Raw genomic sequence first — 20,951 nt, 5'->3', positions numbered from 1 at the left:
TGAATAAGACTGATGACAAAAAATATTCCTCCAGACGCAGACTGTATACAATTACAGTATTCTTCGCAATAAGCGCCGAGTTAAATCTGTGTTCAGAGATCGAGCGGTAGTGAACAAACATGATATGAACGTCGGTGAAAAGGTTTTTTTTAATTAATAGTTACGAGGCAATTATATACTCCTTCTGCACTGATGTTTGTTAAAGGGGGATCCATAACATACACTAGTAAATCTGGAATGTGATGTACATTTTCGGTCTTAGTAGGGGAGGCTTGTAATGATTACATATTTAAATTTGACGCACCAGTGACACAACTGATGTCCATACCCTATTTGGACGTTTAACATATGTTTCCGTGTTATTTCAGGTGAACAATTGACTCTGACGAATGTCACGGATGAGGCAGGATACGTTCACCTTATGCTGATAAAACAGTCGGAAAAGTACAATGAACTCTGCTTTTAGTAGAGATTTCTTATGATTCTGGAAATGTTTTTGGTCGCTTTTATTCACAGATTGGTCCAGAAGTTGATCAAGCGGCGCTTATTAGTTCTTTCCCGATTTTAAGATAAATAACTACTAAACATAACCGTCAGGCCATTGTCATGGGATCTCTAGAGAACCGGCACATTATGTCAATCACCAGCTTTTGCGGTCGAATTTCATTAAAGTTTTCGTTGTGAGGTATTGACAAAAAACAGAAATTTGTACATATCTAAAAATAACTTATAATATTTGGGCAAAATATTCCCTCTTTCCAACGCCAATTTGAAAAATGAAATCTTTATATCTAAGTTTATATCCATCGTATGCTCGATATTATATTATAATGTATGTGAAATGTGTAATACATTGCTCTTGTACCACCAGCGGTGGTTTATGGAGAAATGTCATGCTCTGTATATCAGGTATTGTAGAGAAGAATTATAAAGAGATTTATGATACATTTCATAAAACATTTAACTGTCATCACGGCTGTACATCATCATGTCATCACAAACATGCATTCAGCAGCCATGACGTCATTGATCAATCACAAGAACTATATACTGTTATATTGTCACTTTAATGACAAAGTAACACGCCTTGTATACGTAATCAATGCTTTCTGTCATGATAACGCTACATAACAACCCTCTGTATCTATTCTCTGTATATTGATGTGGGTATTTTTCTCTACCTTCATCAAAGGCACCACATAAACTCTAATCAATAGCAAACGTTTTCCAAGTACGGATGTAAACTGTGTGATTTAGCTAGTGTTAATTTGTCAGAAGAAGTGAGGATGTTGTTCATATTTAAATTGGTTGTTTCTCTGTTCCTTTCGTTTTAACTCGGCTAAAGAAATGTTTGTCACAGCCATTTGAAGGTTAGATTTATATTGTGATTTGATAGGAAACGCCATTTACAATGTGATGATAGTAAAAGATGTCTTTGAGCTTGGAAGACAAGGAATCATGTTACTTAGATGACGTTAATGGTAAAATATCTTCCTATTCCAGGGTTTAGGAATCTCAATGTCGTGATTTAGAATTGTGTGACCAAATAGTATTAGAATTCAAGAGACGGACTTTTGCTGTAAAATTCAACAACTAAAAGCCAACGTACATAATGCTCACCTATTTTGTGAACACCTGGTGTTATTCTCGTCCTTTGTGGTGAGTGTAATGTTTTTCCTTGTTTCCTGATCAGGGGATCGTTGCATGTATCTCAATGGCGTTGGGACATAAACTGATGCCTCGCGAAGAAATGTTTTTACAACATATGCTACAGGTAATATTAACCAAGCGTCCCATAACTATAATACAATTACAAAATTTAAGGTCTATCTGGACATGTATTCGCCATTGTTTGTTGAATTTGACTCGATAATTTCAATTTCTCGGATGAACAGTTTTATATATATATTAAGTTAAGTCAGAAATTAAGTACAAAATATATATTATCATCTAATGTGGACACGGAACGTTCTCATACATGATATAACGTCGCTATAAGTGCAGTTATCTTGGACGCAACGTTAAACCCAAGTTCACTTCCCCTCATACATGATATGGAAATCAATGGTTTTAACATATTTCTATTTCAAAAGAAATCTGGATCCAGGTGAAAACTTAACAACAGCTTGTTATGTATAAGATAAACATGTATGCTAAACGTAAGCATACAAAATGCGCTAATTAAATAAATGAAGCCCATGCATTGAAGCATTAGTGTCTATCAAATAAAATAATGCAGTTTTCCATTACTTTATGGATAGAATTAAGCTACTCAATTCTTTGCTTTTGACAGTGAAATCGTGAACTGATTGATGAAAAGCCATGTTTGTAGAACTGCTGACTGAACTATTGCCCTGTGATATTGTTTTTACATCATGCTTATGTGTGTAGCAATACATAGTGTTTCTGATATTATCGTACTTTTGACAGGTATAGAAAAAGTTAATTGCATGTAAATCAATATATTGGGGACATAGGATGAAGTTTGAAGTAAAAGAAGTAAGAAAATGTGGTGTCTGGTTTAGGAATTCCTAAACAAACCACAAGGGTGGCTCTATAAAAAAAACTGTATGACAACAGGCAGGGTTGTTTGGACTTCACTCCAATACTCGGAAAAAGGTGTGTCTCGAAGTGAGAACGTTATGCAGGAGGAATAGCAACGAATACTCTAAGTATATGACAAACACCATGAAATCCTAGACACACCAATATATAATACCACAATCTCTAAAGGAAACAATCAAAATCCCAACACAAATAACGCCCCAGCCTCAGCCCATAACATAGTGCGCATCTACATGACGTGAAGGTATTTAATCTGCTGATAGATACACGGGATGCTATGTGGTAGTGTTTCTGCACTGGTCTTAAAGTGCTCCTCCCAAAGACATGCGGCTACATCGCTGAACCGTTTGTTGAGCCACCTCCCTGTACAATATACTCACAGGATCATACAACCATCATATACATTTTTGTCCCCCAAATAAATCATCGATGTGGATAAAAACACCCAACAGAGTGATGGGGAGTATTTAAGCACTGAATATTTCTTGACAAAGAAGAATGCATCAAGTTCTCTTTCTTCTACATACTGAACAGTACATGATTCTGTCACAGAAAGTGTCCAGGGCGTCAGGTTTGCCTTGGTAGTCTGTTATTAATATCATAACAAGTCCCATCCACACTGAGACCTCGGTGAATGTTTACCATCGTGTACGGATAATGTGACTCGTTTATCATTTCCAAGGGATTTTCGTCAAAGAATATGGTTTAGACAGTGCTGCCAGCCATCAGTTCACTCTGATTGGATGAGCTAAAGAGTTCTTCTTCGGATCCACAACACATTTTATTCAGGACAAACCGTTAACACCATTATTTTGTGTGTAAAGCATTAGGAAATTCTTTTTTTCAAATATTTCAATTTATTATATTAAACTGACGGCCAAATGAAACTTATTAATGAATTTGAATTTGCAAAGAATTAAAAAACAAAGTTCAAACTAACTTTAGAAAAAATGAAAAACACGTGCCGCTTGGGAGGCTGAAACTACACGTGCAATAAGGGTATATGAATTATATGGACGGCAAGTCAGACACTCACACAGATGAAAAACCACCACAGAAATGCCACGACTGACACCAGAGCAACGCGTGCGGACCCTGGGCCAGACAGGCTATGAGCAGGCAGACCCAGGGTAACTACACCCAATGAATACCGGTACTTGCGTACTTTACATCTCTGTAATCGATTCCTGACAGTGACGTCATCATCGACAAATGTCTTAGGGCATTAGTCGACAGACAGTGGCCAGGCGACTCAAGGCTCAAGGAATTAGGGCTTACAGACAGTTATTGACAGTTATTGACAGAGACTTACGTCGTTCGCAGCGACATGCCTGGCAGAGGGTCGTCTACACTCATGAAAGCCGTTTCTTTCTGTTCAGAGCTGACGGAAGACAACTTGTTCACCTCCGGCATGTTGCATTCAGGAGGTCGTGCCGTATGGTGGAAGGGGTGTTATGTTGTGGTGAGGAATTTATGGGTAGGAGAGAAAACCACTGGTCATCTTTAACGGAAATGTGACAGCTCAGCGTTACATAGATGACATTTTTCTCCGATTATCCTACTATTTCTAAACAACAGCTACGTGAAGCCCTATCAACATGACAACGCCAGACCCCAGTAAATCATTCGCTATATGTCTTGGATACCCTAACGTTTAGCGTCCCACTGTTGAGCGATAAATGTAAGTAGATTAACAGTGTTAAAGCCAGAAAAGTAGTGAGTTGCGCCACCTGCTAATATTCCAGCTACATCAATGCAGATGGCATCGGAAATGCGCTTCACACATTGTAACCAGGAAGGGAATCGAACCCAGGCCTTCGATGTGACGCGCGAACGCTTTAACCACGCGTCTGCTCGGGATATATAGCATACTATGCATAGCATACTAGCTAAGGACCTTTGAAACTTCGATCATCTGCAACAACTTTCCTAATAAAAGAAAAATAGCTGCATTTTTAAATACCTAATAAAAATTACATGGAATTCGACTCCATGCTGAAATGTGACTTATCGCAATCATTTACTTGTAGTTTTTACGATATTCTCTCTATTTTTATTTGGGGGTTTTCCACTGCATCGTGTCATTATTTGAATAGTTATTTCTTTCGACGAGAATGCAGCAGCGGCAAATAGACAGGTCGTATTACGTAATGAAACTACGGTATTTGCTGAAACAGAGCGTCGAGGATAGATAAAACGATTGCTTTCGTTACAACATAAAAATTCTTTCCGATATAAAGGTCTGTGGGTTCTAAATCAGGCAGCCAATTATAAAACTAATTTACATAATGTTCCTAATGGTGTGCATGTGTACAAAAGATCGATGGGAGATTAGTCACATCTACTTTTGGAAACTGTTGTAGAGCCATTTTCACAAAATATTGTCTAAGTTGTTTTTAGTCAAGGACAGGACGCATAACAAGTTAGTTAATTTCTTTCATTTGGGAGAAAGCCCAAAGCGATGCATGTCTAAAACTTTTACAACTGAAATCCACGACCACGGGTTTGGTGCTGCCAAACATAAACCACTTCAGAGCGGATCCGGATCCGAACCTACACTCATAGGTTTCAGGCGGGCCACTGGACGTAACCCTGTACAGCGACTTTGTAGCGCCTAAAACGACTAGGTATGAAAAATTAATAACCCAATTGTTTGGTGTATGACTGCTTACATTAATACTTTCTAATATATCAAAAGGTAACAATGTATTTTGACCTGACATGAGAATATATTCCGATTCATTAAACCGGGCATGGTACTTTCATAAACCATCATGTAAAAAACATTAAGATGTATTTTCTCTGATTTGTCAAACATTTATGTTTTTTTCAATATGTTGGCTGCTAACATGTCTTAGCCATATGAACATATTTGGATATAAACTAATGTATAGCAATTCGTTTCTGAGAGACATTGCATTTTAACATGTGTAGCCATTTGTAATATGACAGAAGCATCTTTTGAAGAGGGAAAAGAAATAAAAGCAGGTAAAGGATAATTTGACAATTAGCTTGTTTCTAAGATCACAATAATAAGGACACACAAAAGTAAATGAAATTCATTTTCTGTAGCTGAATTACATAATGGGTATAACCTTTCGACTTTTCAGTGGACATGTTTCTTCCTTCATTAATCGTGAAATCCAGCAATCCAAGCCTAAATTGAATAAATGGACCTTGATGAGTTCTTGATGTTAATATAGTTAAGTATTGTTTTCTGGTTGAATAAGACTCTTAAACGTTCTATACAAGTCATACCTTGAACTGTTTTCTGTTTTTGTAAAATATAGTTATAGATTGTTCACGAACTTGTTTCAAAAAGAGTTTAACATCACCAACAGCTTGGTTTAACCATACAAAGCGGTAGCCATCAGAAAACAAAGGATTTCTTATATGTGATGCCCATGTTACTTTGCCCATGTCATATAAATGTACAAGCATATTATAAGCATGTATGGACATTCTGCGTTCATGCATTCCAAGAACCAGTATTTCAAGCATCTAATTTGGGAGTTGGTGTATAACGGGTATCTGCCACACTCACCATAGACCATACAATTGGGTGTTAATGGACCAACAGATAAGATTTGTTTACAGGGTAAAAGACGTAGCTTTTCGAGACAATCGTGTCGCTAAAATCCCCATCATTTGATCCTTCTGAATTGTAGCGCCTAAGACGACTAGGTATGAAAAATTAATAACCTCACAGGATTGGTTTGATTTGGGCATCAAATGATTAAAAAATATATTCGATGAAAAAGCTCCCACTGTCTGCGAAAGAGACATTATATTAATTAAGGCCTTCTTAGCACGTGATGTTAAGTTTGAAACACTTTTCCTGAAGTTTATTGTGTGGGTTTACATTACACCATGTATAATGACATTAACACACTTACCACCGAAAAAAACATCTTTCATTGAATGCTACATGACCCCCTCTTCTAAAAATGACAATATTTGTTTTATCGCCATTAACTGATAATTTCCATCGGTTAAAAAAACACCTTTAGTAGTAATCTTATAATACCATTCACCAATAAAACATGAGAACAATATCGGGCTGAAGATAGATCCTTGTCGTAAGACAACATGACAGTCAAAGAAATCGGTTACATCGTCACCACATCGTATACATGATTTGATATTTGGGTACATACATGTAGCTGTTAATATAGAGTACATTTACCCCTGCTGACCAGTAGTTCGTTAACAGCGTTTGTTTATAACGATCAACGAAGTCAAAAGGGTTTTTTAATCGAGAAAGGCTACATACACTTTGTGTTGACGGCGCGATAGACATAGTTGGATTATTGCATATAATGTGAATATATGATCTGACGTTGAGTAATTCGTTCTAAACCAAGCTTGAATTTTATGAATCTTATCTCGTATTTTAGCTCAATTCCTAATATATTACCAAGAATACTCATTACTAATCATATACTCGTGATTTGTAAAGATATGGTATTTTTTACTGGAAACGATCATTGAAAACAGTCATCATGATTGTAGATTTATGACCAGATCGTCTGCTAGGACAAAGGGGCACAACTTCATTTCCACTTGATATTTCTACGTCACGAAGCGTCAAGAGTAGCGTCCCTTAATTACACTTGCCAGGAAGATTTTACGTAACCACTAGACGTCACTACTTGAGGTTTTGCCTTTTAAAATATTTAATAAAACTTTTCGGTACAAAAATCAAGAAGAAGAATAATAAGAAGAGATTCAAAGCCTTCTCAGATAGAAGTCAATGCTTTGCTGATGTATGCGTTTCATTTTTAGGGGGAGCCTTTCTTGCCAATAACAACGTAAATGTGGTCCCTTGGCCATCTAGAACGCCAGATTTGAACCCAATTGAGCATCTTTGGGATGAACTCGACCGACGTCTACGACAGCGTCAACCACAGTCTGCAACACTTCATTAAGTGGCTGGAACAGTATTGAGCTGTACAGATGTATTTATATTTGTATTTCGATTAACCCTAGGTACTTTGTAAGCAAAATATCCGTACAACATACAGTGAAACAAGTGTAGCTTAACAACATTGAATAGGTCCATCACAGGTTCATGGTGTATGTGTACTCGTTTGTTTGTTTGTTTGTTTGTTGTCCATCAGAAATATTCCAGCTAAATGACGTTGGTCTGTAACTAATCGAGTCTGGACCAGACAATCCAGTGACTGTCATCATAAGCATCGCTTTATGCAATTGGGGTACGATTACATGCATCTACATTAATAAATTGAGAATACACCAATGTTACAAACAAGTATATGGTACAGAATACTATGTTTCAAATAAGATAGGAACCCAGGAACTATAGATCGGCACTAGCCAAGTTTAGATGTGGTGTGGCTCCTATTCGAGTGGAAACCGGTCGGTACGAAGGAGTACCCGTCAACAATAGAAAATGTTTTCACTGTTATGACATCATAGAAGACGAGGTCCATGTTTTGTTTCACTGCGTATTATATGACGATATCAGGGCAACTCTTTTTAATGAATGTATTGCTAAATCTTATAATGTTTTAGATATACCTGATATCGACAAACATTGTTTAATTTTCAGTGACTCCAGTGTGTGTTTTATATCTGCCAAAGTCTGCTTTTTAATTCTTAACCGTAGAAAACATCTTTTATAAGGATAACTTTTTACTGTATCATCTTTATATAATTTATGTATATATTCTGTGATAATTTGTCTCTCATAATTCTATTGAATGGTTCTGTACATTCTATCCATGTCAAGTTGTACAAAGCTGTTTTATGTATGTACAGAAGTGAGACGTTAATAAACTATTGTCTGTCTGTCTGTCTGTCTGCATCAACCAAATCAGCGAGCCTGAGCATCCGATCCCGTTAGTCGCCTCTTACGACAAGCACAGGGGTACTGGTTACTAATGCGTGGGGCCACCCTCAATAGAAAAGCATTTTCTCGACCAACAATTAAAGGGAGGGCACTGTCTCAATATCAAGACTCAACACACGGGTCATATTATACGTTTGTAGGGGCTCCAGGTTAGAGTGTGTGCCCAGCAACCTCTGCTGGTCATATGAAGCGACTCAATAGATCGGATGGTCAGACTCAGTGACTTGGTTCATTGCTTGGCATCTTACCTCGAATCATTGCTGCTGGACTGCTGAAGATCGATTCTTACCCGAATTTTCCGGGGTCAACTGGAATATATCAGGCATCAAGGACCACAGAGTCGGTCAATGTTTCGACAAGTTATATAATGAACTTCATTAGTTATTGTTGTCCAACAGACTGAATCGCGGATGACAACAGCAACGGTTCTTTGACATACTCTTTCTGTTCTTTTGACGTATTCAAGCTTTAGTCTCAGACGATGACTGAAGAGACTGCTATCCTGTTGCGACCCGATCGCCATCCGAAAGTAACCAGGTCGGAATCCGTCGGGATCTGGTCGGGATCTTGTCGAGATCCTAACACCATCGGTACCTTATAAAATCGCGATAGTTTTTCAAGCGTAGTTGTGTAGTGTGTGTGTGAAAAATAATTGGTAACTCACTAGAAATCCTACCTCGGTGATTATAAGTTAAGATTACACCGGGGTATAATGATCTCTAAAGGTCCTATACTGGGATGTATTCAATAGACTTGCTTGTAGGGGATCCGTGGTTGTGTGTACTGCTCGTCATCGTTCGTGACGTGGATTATGTGATCATAATGGCTACAGTGTATGCTTGTTTGTTTGTTGTTTAACTAAGCCTGTAAATAATCGAGTCTGGACTAGACAATCCATGGATTGAAAACCATGAGCATCCGATGACATGTGACAACCAAGTCACTGAGCCTGTTCAGTGTCAAGTCTATGACGTTTCAACTTTCAACGATAGCTGTCTGAAGTCAGTACGCATTAAAGGGCTATACTACAGAATACCGGATACCTTTGGCAATCTGGAATTCATTCCTTAGTAACGGTTTCTATTGTCATCGCCACTTGAAACAGAATCACGAAATATCGCGGTTATTTATAAACGACGATAGCTGCATCTGCACTAATTATAAAGTTAAAACAAACCTTTCCGGCGATAAGGAATATTGCTGCTTGTCCGTTCCAGGAATAGCCATTTAGCTAGTGATAAACCTCATCATTGAGTTTTGATTACAATCGGTTCGGCAGTCGGTGACTGAGAGCGGTTGTATTTAGCAGTGCATGCATCTCGAACTAGGTTAATTTCAGTTTAATTACTACATCTGCACGTCTTTTTCGTTCAGTTCGTGCTGGTAAAGCACGTACAACGATATTGACCGCTAAATATAACTACCAGTATAGTATCATGCTACACACGATATAATGTCGCCTTCCTGCAATGAACCAAACAAACAATATAGGTATCCGGTATCGTGGAGGTGTTCCCATTGAAGTTTTTGGTATTTACATCACAACCACACATAGGAACGATACATATATCTTATAAGTGATCAGGAAATATATCCTGATAGAGAATTCGAAGTGTACTGTGTTACTACCGCAGTCAGTACACGTTATATTTCAATTTACGAATATGCTTAATAAAATGTGCAACTTTGATCATTCAAAAGTTATCTTAAGAAACCACTGGTCGCAAAGGTTTCCATATAAATAATTTAGGGTTTCGAACTGTAAACCTTCAGAGGACGGTGGTTGAGACAGCTCTACTAACATGTTTGAAGAGTTATTCCCCTTTCATTTGATTTCCTAAAATGTTGACATGCTCTGAAGATTTATAAGCGCTTCTAACAGTAGCTGTGTCGATTGAAGAGGTGTATCAATGTCTTGGTTGCAGAGCTTTACGGAATGCAAAATACTAACATGAAACTTGGTAATGAACACCAAAGATATACTCTGGGGGTTGGGATATTTGAATTATTGATACTGATTCAATAGTGGCATCTACGTTAGATTTAACTTATCAAATTATTCTGATTACAAATGCAATCCGTGTTATATGTCCTTTCCGGAATCACCCATTTTCGATTTAAAAACAAGAATTCCACATCTTTAATAAGCATAAAGCTTCACAATAACTTGTGAAATAGGGAATATGGGGAAGGGTACTTATTCATTTATACAAATAAAGTAAAACTGCCAGTGAAGGCAACACGCAATGCTGCTATAGGGCATCCTGACGTTTCCGCCCTGAAATATTTTATCTTAGCTTATACGGAAATGGTGTTTCTTTTGTCTAGGTCTACTACATCTATATGGAACGGTACGTGGACTAACCGCTTCCATATATATGCATGTGATAAAAAATGGATATTTTTTTCTAAAAAAAATGACAGAAATATATTTACAAACAAAAAGTGAGTAATACGAGGGCGGGTGAAAAAGTTCTAACCTGACTAACTTTCAACTATGGGTCATAACAAAGCGAAATAGACAATATGGTACATTGTTTGAGTAGTTCATTGCAAGTGTATTTGGTCTGCTGAGGCCGTTTGTATATTAGTGACAGCCAGTTGAAGGTGATGGGTCCAAATGGACACAGAAATGGTAAAGATCGGTACCGAGCAGCCATCAAGTTTTTGACTTTTGACAAAGGTACTGCCCAAGAAATGTGTATGGGAATAAATGCCCTAGTTATTCCAATATTAAACGTTGGGCAGCTATGTTTAAGGCTGAGAGACAAAGCTTTGATGATGACCCAATGTCTGGACGTCCCTCAACTTCCATCAATGAAGATACAATCAAGGAGATAGGAAAGTATACTGTCAGAGAGATGTATGGCAATTGCTGAACTTGAGGAGGTCTTAGCCATGGAGCTAACATGGCCAGAGAAGATTTAGAGCTAATTGAGAAGGATTTTTGTCAAATTCAAAATGATTAGTAACGAGTGATGAAACATGGATCTACCGCTATGATACCGAGTCAGAACGTCAATCCATGGAATGGCACTATTCCACTACTCCGGCACCAAAGAACTTCAAGTCTTCAAAATCAGTGAATAATGTTATGGCCACTGTATTCTGGGATGCAAAGGATGTGATCCTTGTTGATTACTTAGAATGTCAAAATGCCTACTATGCTGATTTCTGCATCGTCTGAGATACTGCTAGTCGCTGGAGTTCTACTGTTTCATGACAATAAACTCAAAGCTGCCGAGGGTGGATCGGGTAGCCTAGTGGTTAAAGCGTTCGCTCGTCACGCCGAAGACCCGGGTCCGATTCCCGACATGGGTACAATGTGTGAAGCCCATTTCTGGTGTCCCCCGCCGTGATATTGCTGGAATATTGCTAAAAGCGGCGTAAAACCATACTCACTCAATCCAAGCCGCTCTGCATTGGTTTTTCAGTATGTCTTCAGAAAACTTCTTCCCGACTGGAATTGAAAAGCTTCACTATGGATATGTGAAGTGTGAAGTGTATTTGAAAAGCATGGAGATTATTTTGAAAAAAATATTAAAAACACTTTCACATTTGTTGGTTTTGTTTGTTAGGACATATAGAGTGTTCATATTCGTCTGCTTGTTGATGATGTTATAGTGACGTTACAATTTTACACTTGTTCTTAAAATATAATAATTACATGTTGCAGTATATGGTATTGGTATTCAGTGTTCAGTGTGGATAGTATACAGCTACCTCGACCTCACCATATCCAACATACAGCAACCTCGACCTCACCATGTCAAACATATAGCTACCTCGACCTCACCATGTCAAACATATAGCTACCTCGACCTCACCATGTCAAACATACAGCTACCTCGACCTCACCATGGCCCACATACAGCTACCTCGATCTCACCATGCCCCACATACAGCTACCTCGACCTCGCCATGTCCCACATACAGCTACCTCGACCTCAGATACAGCTACCCCGACCTCACCATGTCCCACATACAGCTACCCCAACCTCACATACAGCTACCCCAACTTCACCATGTCGCACAACGTAATGGAAATAGAAATTAGCCAAAGCTTCAAACAACGAAGCTCTCTCTACACTAGCACGAGGGCCTCTGACCTCTGCGCTTTTAGCCGACGGCATGATTGAACAATTGAAAAGTCAATATTGAAGACGTGGGTATATTTGAAAAGAAACCACACACACATAGATATATACCTAGGGATATGAACGTGACATGTTAGGAATAAGCACTGCATGTCCAAATATCGTGTCACGTACAATATAAACATTAAAATAAACCAGTAAACTTGAATTGTTTGAAAGGCAGTTTTTAGAAGTTGACGGATGACAAAGTAGACGCAATTTATGGATAACAACTTCTTTATTTTACTGTAATGGCAGTTGTTACAGTATTATCCCTATGTTGTTATTATTTAACCTACTCATGTCAATCTCTCTTATATATTCAATTGTTGTTCCTGTTAATCCTCCACCTACGATATATATTCTGTGCAATGTTTCATGTTTTAGCCGTGCTTCACAACGGTATGAGGATCTATACCGAAGCGTCGTCATTAGAGTAAACTTTGAAACTAGTAAACGAGAATTACTTTGTGAAATAATATAAGCTCTTAGACAGATTGGTTGACCTTGGAATAGTTGTGAGATAGTCATTATATAATTTCAGGGTGGATCATAGGGGTGGTGTATCATCTTGAATATAATCAATCAGATATTCGGTATTATTTGACGTAGTTTATGGTGAATCAGACCATTCGGCCTTTTCCTTTGGCCATAACGAATAACTATAAGACCCGCAAGCACCAGAAATGGGCTTAACACATTGTACCCAAGTCGGGAATCGAACCCGGGTCTTCGACGTGACGAGCGAACGTTTTAACCACCAGGCCACCGATCGCCTCGCACTTAAAAGTAACACATTAAGTAATAATCGAGGGAAGATAGTCACGTTGTGACAGCCCTCGTTGGGTATCAACCTGATTGGATATTTTCTAATCATGATCAACTTTAAATTATTGCGAATATGAGTGAGTGAATATTGTTGTACGCCGCTTTTAGCACTATATCAGCAATTCCACAGGGGGGCACCGGAAATGGGCTTCAAACATTGTACTCATGCTGGGAATCGAACACGGGACTTCGGTGTGACGAGCAAACGCTTTAATCACTAGGCTACCCTAACGCCCGATCGTTACTGTGAAAGACGGGGATAGTTTTTTTCATGTTTTCCAAATGAAATACTCTAAAAGGTTACCTTCTTTTTGTTTTACTCGTTCAGATAATTAACGAAACGTGGTTTTAAAACGTAATTGTCCATTTATCTTAAGATCGGGTCCAGCTTGAGTAAGTGATATATTTTGTCTTCTTCATAGTAAATAACAGAAACATTTTTCAACTTTTGAAATGAAACCGGATTGCAGGCCTTACAGCAATCTGAAACAGATGTTTCTCATTTGACTTGAACATTTACTTAATCTGGATGTGGCGTTACACCATTGATTTAAATGTTTGATATGTCAATAATCTTGAAGCTAAGGAGAAATACTTGGGGCAGCATTGCTTAACCGGTTAATGGAAGTAAGACTGACATGCGCACACCGCGTGGGTCAAAATCTGTCGCGTGCAATAGTAACTAAACAGATATAAAATCTACAAACAACTACCGCCAGCATACAGAATCTCCGCAGATCCACCGACGTCGGGTGCAAGGTTCTCGCCAGCATATACCAAGGGCAATGTTACCGCTGAATAATATCAGGAAAAACCCCAGTTATTTTCGTTTTAACTTATTTATTTATTTCGCTCTATGTGTATATTGCCAACTTCCATTTAACAATCGTAAGAATGTATTCTAAAACAATATTTACCCTTGCCCTCCTTCCAGATGAAGATGAGGAGTCACGCCAAGTTGGCCAGAGACTGATAACGTGATGACGGTAGTAACCATGACTAGGATAAGCTGTCTTAGCTCATGAGACACTTCGACTTACGGTCGGGGTCGGGTCTCTCGCCTAATACAAATCCTCCTTCAAAGCCTGACAACTTCGTCATGAGGATCAAGCGTTTGAGATGCCTTTGAACTGAGTTGTTTGGGAAAACCATGTCATTCTATGTCAACCATAACACTACACGGTTACAAACAAGAAACATACATTCTTCTGTGAGCGAATACAAAACATAATTTGTTTGCATCATTTTTTTAAAATAAACAATTGCATATTCTCTCGACGCACAACACAACAAAAATGAGGTGTTTATTCTTGCGTCGAGTATAGTATGTAAGTTTAACATTTTCACTTACATGACTACATGACTGACAGCATGTGACGTCAACCGGTATTAAACGGTATCACGCAAGCGACTACCACAGTGGTATTACCACGGGAGCGGAGAAATATGTAGTGAAAGCACCGTACCCTATCATTTTAGTGTATACCAGTGCTACTCAACAGCATTTCGCTGCATTTTCATATGTTCCACATGAAGTAATTATCATAATTTTATTGTTTAAGCCAAACCTATACTCATTGCAGTGACATTGGGTGAAAGTTGGTTGAAGTGTGTGAAAGTTGGTTGACTATACTGAGAGGTCAGCGGTATGTGGTGCCGAAGAGTATATATGTTCACTGGTATATCTACTCACTAGATCTACATGGTAGTATTCACACGTATAATATCTGTAGAACTAGACAAGTGAACACCCATTGCATATAACTGCTGTTGTAACGGTTGTGTTTGTTGGTTAAAGGCGCACTCACACACGACGGTGGTCTGTAACTATTCAAGTCTGGACCGGAAATCCAGTGCTTGACAATTTGACATCATGCGCATCAATTCAAACAACTGGGAACAATGTCATAATTACATTTGACAACAATGAAATGAAAAGTAGGTGGTTGAAACAAGTGTCTTCCTAGCAGGATAGAGTGCAACTGATAATCAGTCGCAGAGCATCGTATTTACTATTCGTGATAATGATCCAGACTGTGTGGACATATCGCAGTCCCAGGTGTTTATCAACGACCCAATGAAACACCCCAGTAAACAAAAACCTCGTCTCATATGAATTCCAAACGTTAACGTCAGAGGATGACCAGTTGCGATTATCTTTCGAACCAGGTTCCATTTGGCTTTACAGGCAAATAGTGATAAATATATGAATAAACCAGTGAAAACCAGTGATGACGCAGGTGTAAGCATGTCCTCACATTTTGCATAAGAAGGTAAATGTTTGTAACCTAAGTAATGTCCTAATTGTGAAACATGATTAGTTAACGTTTCTGTCCCGATTGTTGTCATGGGCTGGCATCCTTCATGTCAAACACTCGGCAGTGTGAATGAAATGAATACAAATTTTTTCAAATAGTTTCAATTAAGTTTTATTGTTGCAGTGGGATATAAGCAATATACAGCCTTCATGTGACCGCTGATATGATACAATGGCAAGACTATGTGACACAAATGAGGTAAATATACAACACAATCAAAATTCGCATACATACATGCATAGGATCCTTATCACACACTCTCAAGACACACACTCCAAACATAACGGTTTATGTACAATCAAATCTCTCCTCGACTTTCAGCATCAGATAAATGCATCCGTCTCTCGTCCTAACGGCTTGCAGCATTTGCCGCCTCTCATCTATTCCATAAGAAACATTATCATCTATTTGATTTGAAACATACGTTGTATGTAATTCGAAGAAAAATATAGATTTTGATCAAATATAGAGATGTGGCATACATACGAACACAGGAAAACGAGATGGCGAATGTGGATAGATGATAGTCATGTTTGACTCTCCGAGAGATATTTATCACAAAATATGAGAAATGGATCATAATGAATGGCCTTCGTATTTTAGAATACAAATGAATGATCTGATAAACACTCTAAAATTGTAATGAAATGAGGAACGTGACCCTGACAGTACTACTAACTTGAAAAACCTGAAAACGTTGAGCAATGTTCTGAACAGGGATTGTTGATGGTGTTAAGTGCATCTTTTAACAGATCATTGAACTTTTTCAGCGAAGTTCGCTGTTTCTCGTCATATATAGTGTACTTTTTTCAGGCTTACTTCCTCTTGTCAACTCCTCCCTCACAAGACCAGGGCCCGAAGCCGCCAACTGAATGAACAGGAGTTGGGTTCTTCATCCATTCAATCACCTGGGACGGTGTGACGATGTAGACATCATCCATCTGCAACAGCTCGTCGATGAAGCGGTCAAGGGCGTCGATGTGATGCTCGGTGTGGAACCATCTGGCGTGGACGAAAATGCCAAGTGGGGCGCGGTTGGAGTTGTAATAACGGAGGAAGTTGCTACGGAAGAATTCAAGAGCTTCTTCAGCATCACCAGTGGAAGTGCAACCATCGGGCATAGCGCAAGAGTGACCATCAACTCCGTACCAACGCTGGACAGGGATCTCCCAGAGGCCGGGGTATTGGTCTTGTGGGCAGGGGCCGTGTTGACAGTAGTACTGTCCGGGGACAAAGTCAAGGGTGAAGGGCCAGACTGGTTCGCCGCCTTCCCAGACAGCCCCGGTGAACATGGAAGTATCGTAAGTGAATTTACCATCGTAAAGGGTCTTGTACATATTGTCGCCGCCAAGCTGAAGGAAGGGGACACGGAAACCCTTGATGCTTTCCTGGGGTACGCCAGCCTTCTCGGTGAGGGCTCTCTTCATGCCGATGACCTCATCGTAGTATTCTCTGTACGAGGCGGTGGACCACCAGGTGTGGGGGAATCTGTGGGACAAGGTGTGGCTGGCGACCTCAACACCCATGGCGTACAGGGGATACACCAGGTCGTAGTCGGTGCCGGAGCCGCTGACGTAGAGACAACCACGGACAGGGCAACCGTTGGGGTTGTATCTGCCGGGACGGAACAGACGCTGGAAGTAGCCATAGTAGGCGGCGGAGACCTCGTCGTCGAAGGTGATCATGACCATCTGGGGGGTGCTCTTGGGGGAGAGGCCGTGGGGGATGCTGGAGCCGGGACAGTAACAGCTGGGGAGCTTGCAGTTGTGGGGGCCACATTCTGAGGAGAAAGTAAAGAGTGTGTATAACCATTGGATCTAAAGTGGTATTTTATCATTTAGCACAGAGTTCAAAAAGACTATAATTTTAAACTTCAACGCCAGAGAATCGGCGAAAGAGATTCCATTGGGCTTAAATTGCAAAATAGTGGCGAACATAGGTAAGCATGTACTGCTGTACAGGTAGCCCGTTCTAAGAAAATTAACAGAATTTGGATTAGTGTCATTACTGGGTCATTCGTTCATTTACGTCTTAAATAAAATATCCAGCGACTATTTCCTTAAAATGTACACACAATTCCAGACGAAATATTTTAATACCGTGTACAATGTCATCGAATGAACGTTTGTAAAAAGAAAAGAATTAAAACAACATTTAATCTGCCAACGGTAAGAGCGGTGTTGTATTGATCTTGTAGAACCGGCCTTGTGTTGTCGTGTCAACACTGAAGACAGCGGTGTTTGCCATCCCGGCAACCACGTGCTTCCACACAACGAGGGTACTAAAACGTATGTGCATAGATCGACAAGGTTCGCTAATATTAACATCCCAAACAATGACATTACATGTGGTTAACAGGTTAAAATCAAAATATTGCAGTTGACGTAAAATAAATGTTCGTTACGCAGATGTCCATGGGTATATTTAGAGACATTTGTTTGCAATCATATTAGAAAATAACGCTGTTTGACATTGTCGTGTTTAGAGCTCTCTCCACATGGCCCGGAAAACAAATCACTTTTGTGTGTCGACCAATATGCATGCCATGTGCATTTGATCCACATTAAAATGCCGATGGTGTCGTTATTGTCTTGTTAATCCAATTGTTTTTAAAAGCGTTTCCTGTATATTCTGTGAGAATTTTGAAAGCTGAATTTGATTATCTCAATAAACCAGCATCCTTAAATTAAATAACTCGAAGCCGATAACGTTTTGACACTCGTCTATATATATGTATGAATACCAACTTGGACGAATGTATACATGTTTACTTTTGGAAAATTTAAATGGACATTTTAGCAATGAAACATACCTGTTTGATTTTTGTTGTCATTCTCTCAATAAACATTAATGTTAACGAAATCGCATTCCTTTGTGATACTACAATGATCGATCATGCTTTGCTGAAGTAATTTAGTAGGATCAGAATAATCATTTTTGTATACCAATTGTCTGGAAATAGCTGTAATTGTTTTGCAAAGTTATAAAAGTACGTGATTAGACAAAATTAAATGGTACATGTTACGCAATTACCAGACTGATCTTTGTGACCATGTGATTGTTTTACATTTTTACGAGTCACTAAGATCTTTTGTAAAAGTTGATATGAAGTCTTAACCTTGTGTTAGCTGTATGTCTTTAATAAATGCCACCTTAAAATCATAAAATGAAAGCAAGTCTAACATGATTGCTCTTATTTCTGTCCTGAAGAATCTTAAAGGGGGTTAATTAATGAGTGTTTTCAATAATATTCTGCAATATGACAACCTAAATATTCTTGAAGTTTTGTCAGTTATTCGTAACTCAGGTATGAATTCGTTATGTACGGACTGTAATTACTCCTATACGCTCTATATTCGAAGTAGACTCACCTCCTTCAGGCTTGGAGACGCTGCCGTGGTCTGGTCTGTGGGTCTTGTCAGCAGAGGCGCTGATGGGGTTATGGACGGGTTTCTCAGGCTGTGGGGCGGGTTTGTGGTCGTGAGTCGGTTCCTGTGGGGACCCGTGACCACCCGCTCCGTGAGAGTGATCGCCTGAGCTTCCAGAGTTACCAGAGTTACCAGAGCTGCCGGAACTACCCGAACTACCCGAACTGCCAGAGTTTCCAGAGCTTCCAGAGCTTCCAGAGCTTCCAGAATTGCCAGAGCTACCAGAGCTTCCAGAGCTGCCAGAGCTACCAGAGCTACCAGAGCTGCCAGAGTTTGATGTGTGTTCTCCGCCATCGCTGCTGTCCTTGTCGAATGGAAGCTCGAAGAGGTTATCAGTTCTTTCCCATGAAGCAGGGTCTACGTTCTTTGGTCTCCACCAGGGATGGGGGGTAGCACCATGACCACTGGAGCCGCTGGAGCCGCTGGAGCCGCTGGAACCGCTGGAACCGCTGGAACCGCTTGATGCAGATCCACCCACCTTTGAAGCAGATTCAGCCACTTTCTTCACTTGTTTGGCACTTCCTCCGATTTTGTAGCTGCAGTCGGCAGATTCGGGCCAGTCACAGGTCTGGGTCTGGGTGTTGAAGTGGAGTCCATCTGGGCAGTAGAACTCGTAGAGCTGACCGTCAAGGCATCTGGTGAAGGCTCCGGCATCCGAGGAGTGGCAGTTGAAGGCTCCGTGGTCGGAACACTTAATGTCAAGCTTGACTGCTGCTGAGGCAAGACTTGCTAGCAAGGCTCCTACGACAAGTTGAGGAATCATGATGGTAGACTTCAGTATAACTCCGAGATATAGTGTAGTTTTCAAGACAAGTGTAGCTCGCCGTGTGGCTTGCAGTGTATCTATTCCACCTGTTCTGAATGAGCAGCTGAGCTGACTGTGCCTCTAACCTGTGCCGCGCGGCCTTTTATAATGGATACAAAACACACAGGGACGATTGAAACAATTCCAACCATTGTTTACATATTTGTCTGCGATTTATCCACTTACAGTTTTCCTCGGACAAACAACAGGTTTGGCAGACAAGCAACTCACGTTTTCTCAAGAGCGTCTTTGCCTGCACTGGTCGCACTTTGCCGCGATTCAGGATTGGGCCTAGCAAAATCAAATACACTTGGCATGGGCCCCGTCACAGACCCCTCAACTGCCGGTGGCCGTTAAGTGTTGATAGCCTTCAAATTGCGCTCGCCCCAACACCTGATACCATGTATAGTTTCTGACCTCTAAAACCACTCCGACCTTGACAGAAACAGGCAGAACAACCGTTCGTTTTGTATACGCAAATTGTTTCTAATATTCCCATGGAAAAACATGATTCACATTTCAGATATCACCAACTGAAATATAGCTTATAATAAATTTCAGTGAAATATGCACAATACTGCACACCTCCAAACAGTGTTACTGATTTGAGCGTAAATAAATAGAGAAACTGTAACAATACTTATATGCTGGTGTAAAAAAAACATAGAGCAAAGCTATAATGTACACCTGGACGTGTCCTTATATGCAGGTAATCCCGGTCACACTTGTAAGTCCATACAAGAGGAAGCACACCTTGCGAAATCCGCTTAAACACCCAAATCCGACGAAATGTCATGCTTATTTGTTACCATAACATATTTTGTTTTAATCGTTTAGTTTCCCGATTGTGTTTCCTCTATTCCCCGCATTAATGACGAGTCGTACACTCGGTGCAAAAGGGATGAAGAAAGGTAGTGGTTACTGTATATTTGATATTTTCTATAAATATGGTATTGTGTCACTATCAACCTTCGTATTTTGTTTTGTAAGACTAGTGCA

The 20,951-nt window shown here is 39.7% G+C and overlaps 1 protein-coding gene across 1 annotated transcript; it reads right to left on the bottom strand.

Annotated features, from left to right (window-relative positions):
• Window positions 1-16,534: 16,534 nt before the first annotated feature.
• Window positions 16,535-19,910, bottom strand: LOC139446183 (chitin deacetylase 1-like). Its single transcript, XM_071227489.1, has 2 exons — window positions 19,091-19,910; window positions 16,535-17,499 (listed from the first exon to the last, which is right to left on the bottom strand). Exons 1-2 carry the CDS (start codon window positions 19,908-19,910, stop codon window positions 16,535-16,537), a joined length of 1,785 nt encoding a protein of 594 aa, XP_071083590.1.
• Between the last annotated feature and the right edge of the window lie 1,041 nt (window positions 19,911-20,951).

This window comes from Haliotis cracherodii, unplaced genomic scaffold (assembly GCF_022045235.1).
Source record: "Haliotis cracherodii isolate W230 unplaced genomic scaffold, xgHalCrac1.p SCAF_6, whole genome shotgun sequence".
In the NCBI taxonomy this organism is placed as follows: domain Eukaryota; kingdom Metazoa; phylum Mollusca; class Gastropoda; order Lepetellida; family Haliotidae; genus Haliotis; species Haliotis cracherodii.
Note: the sequence above shows the minus strand (reverse complement) of the source record. Positions and strands in the feature narration are given on the sequence as shown.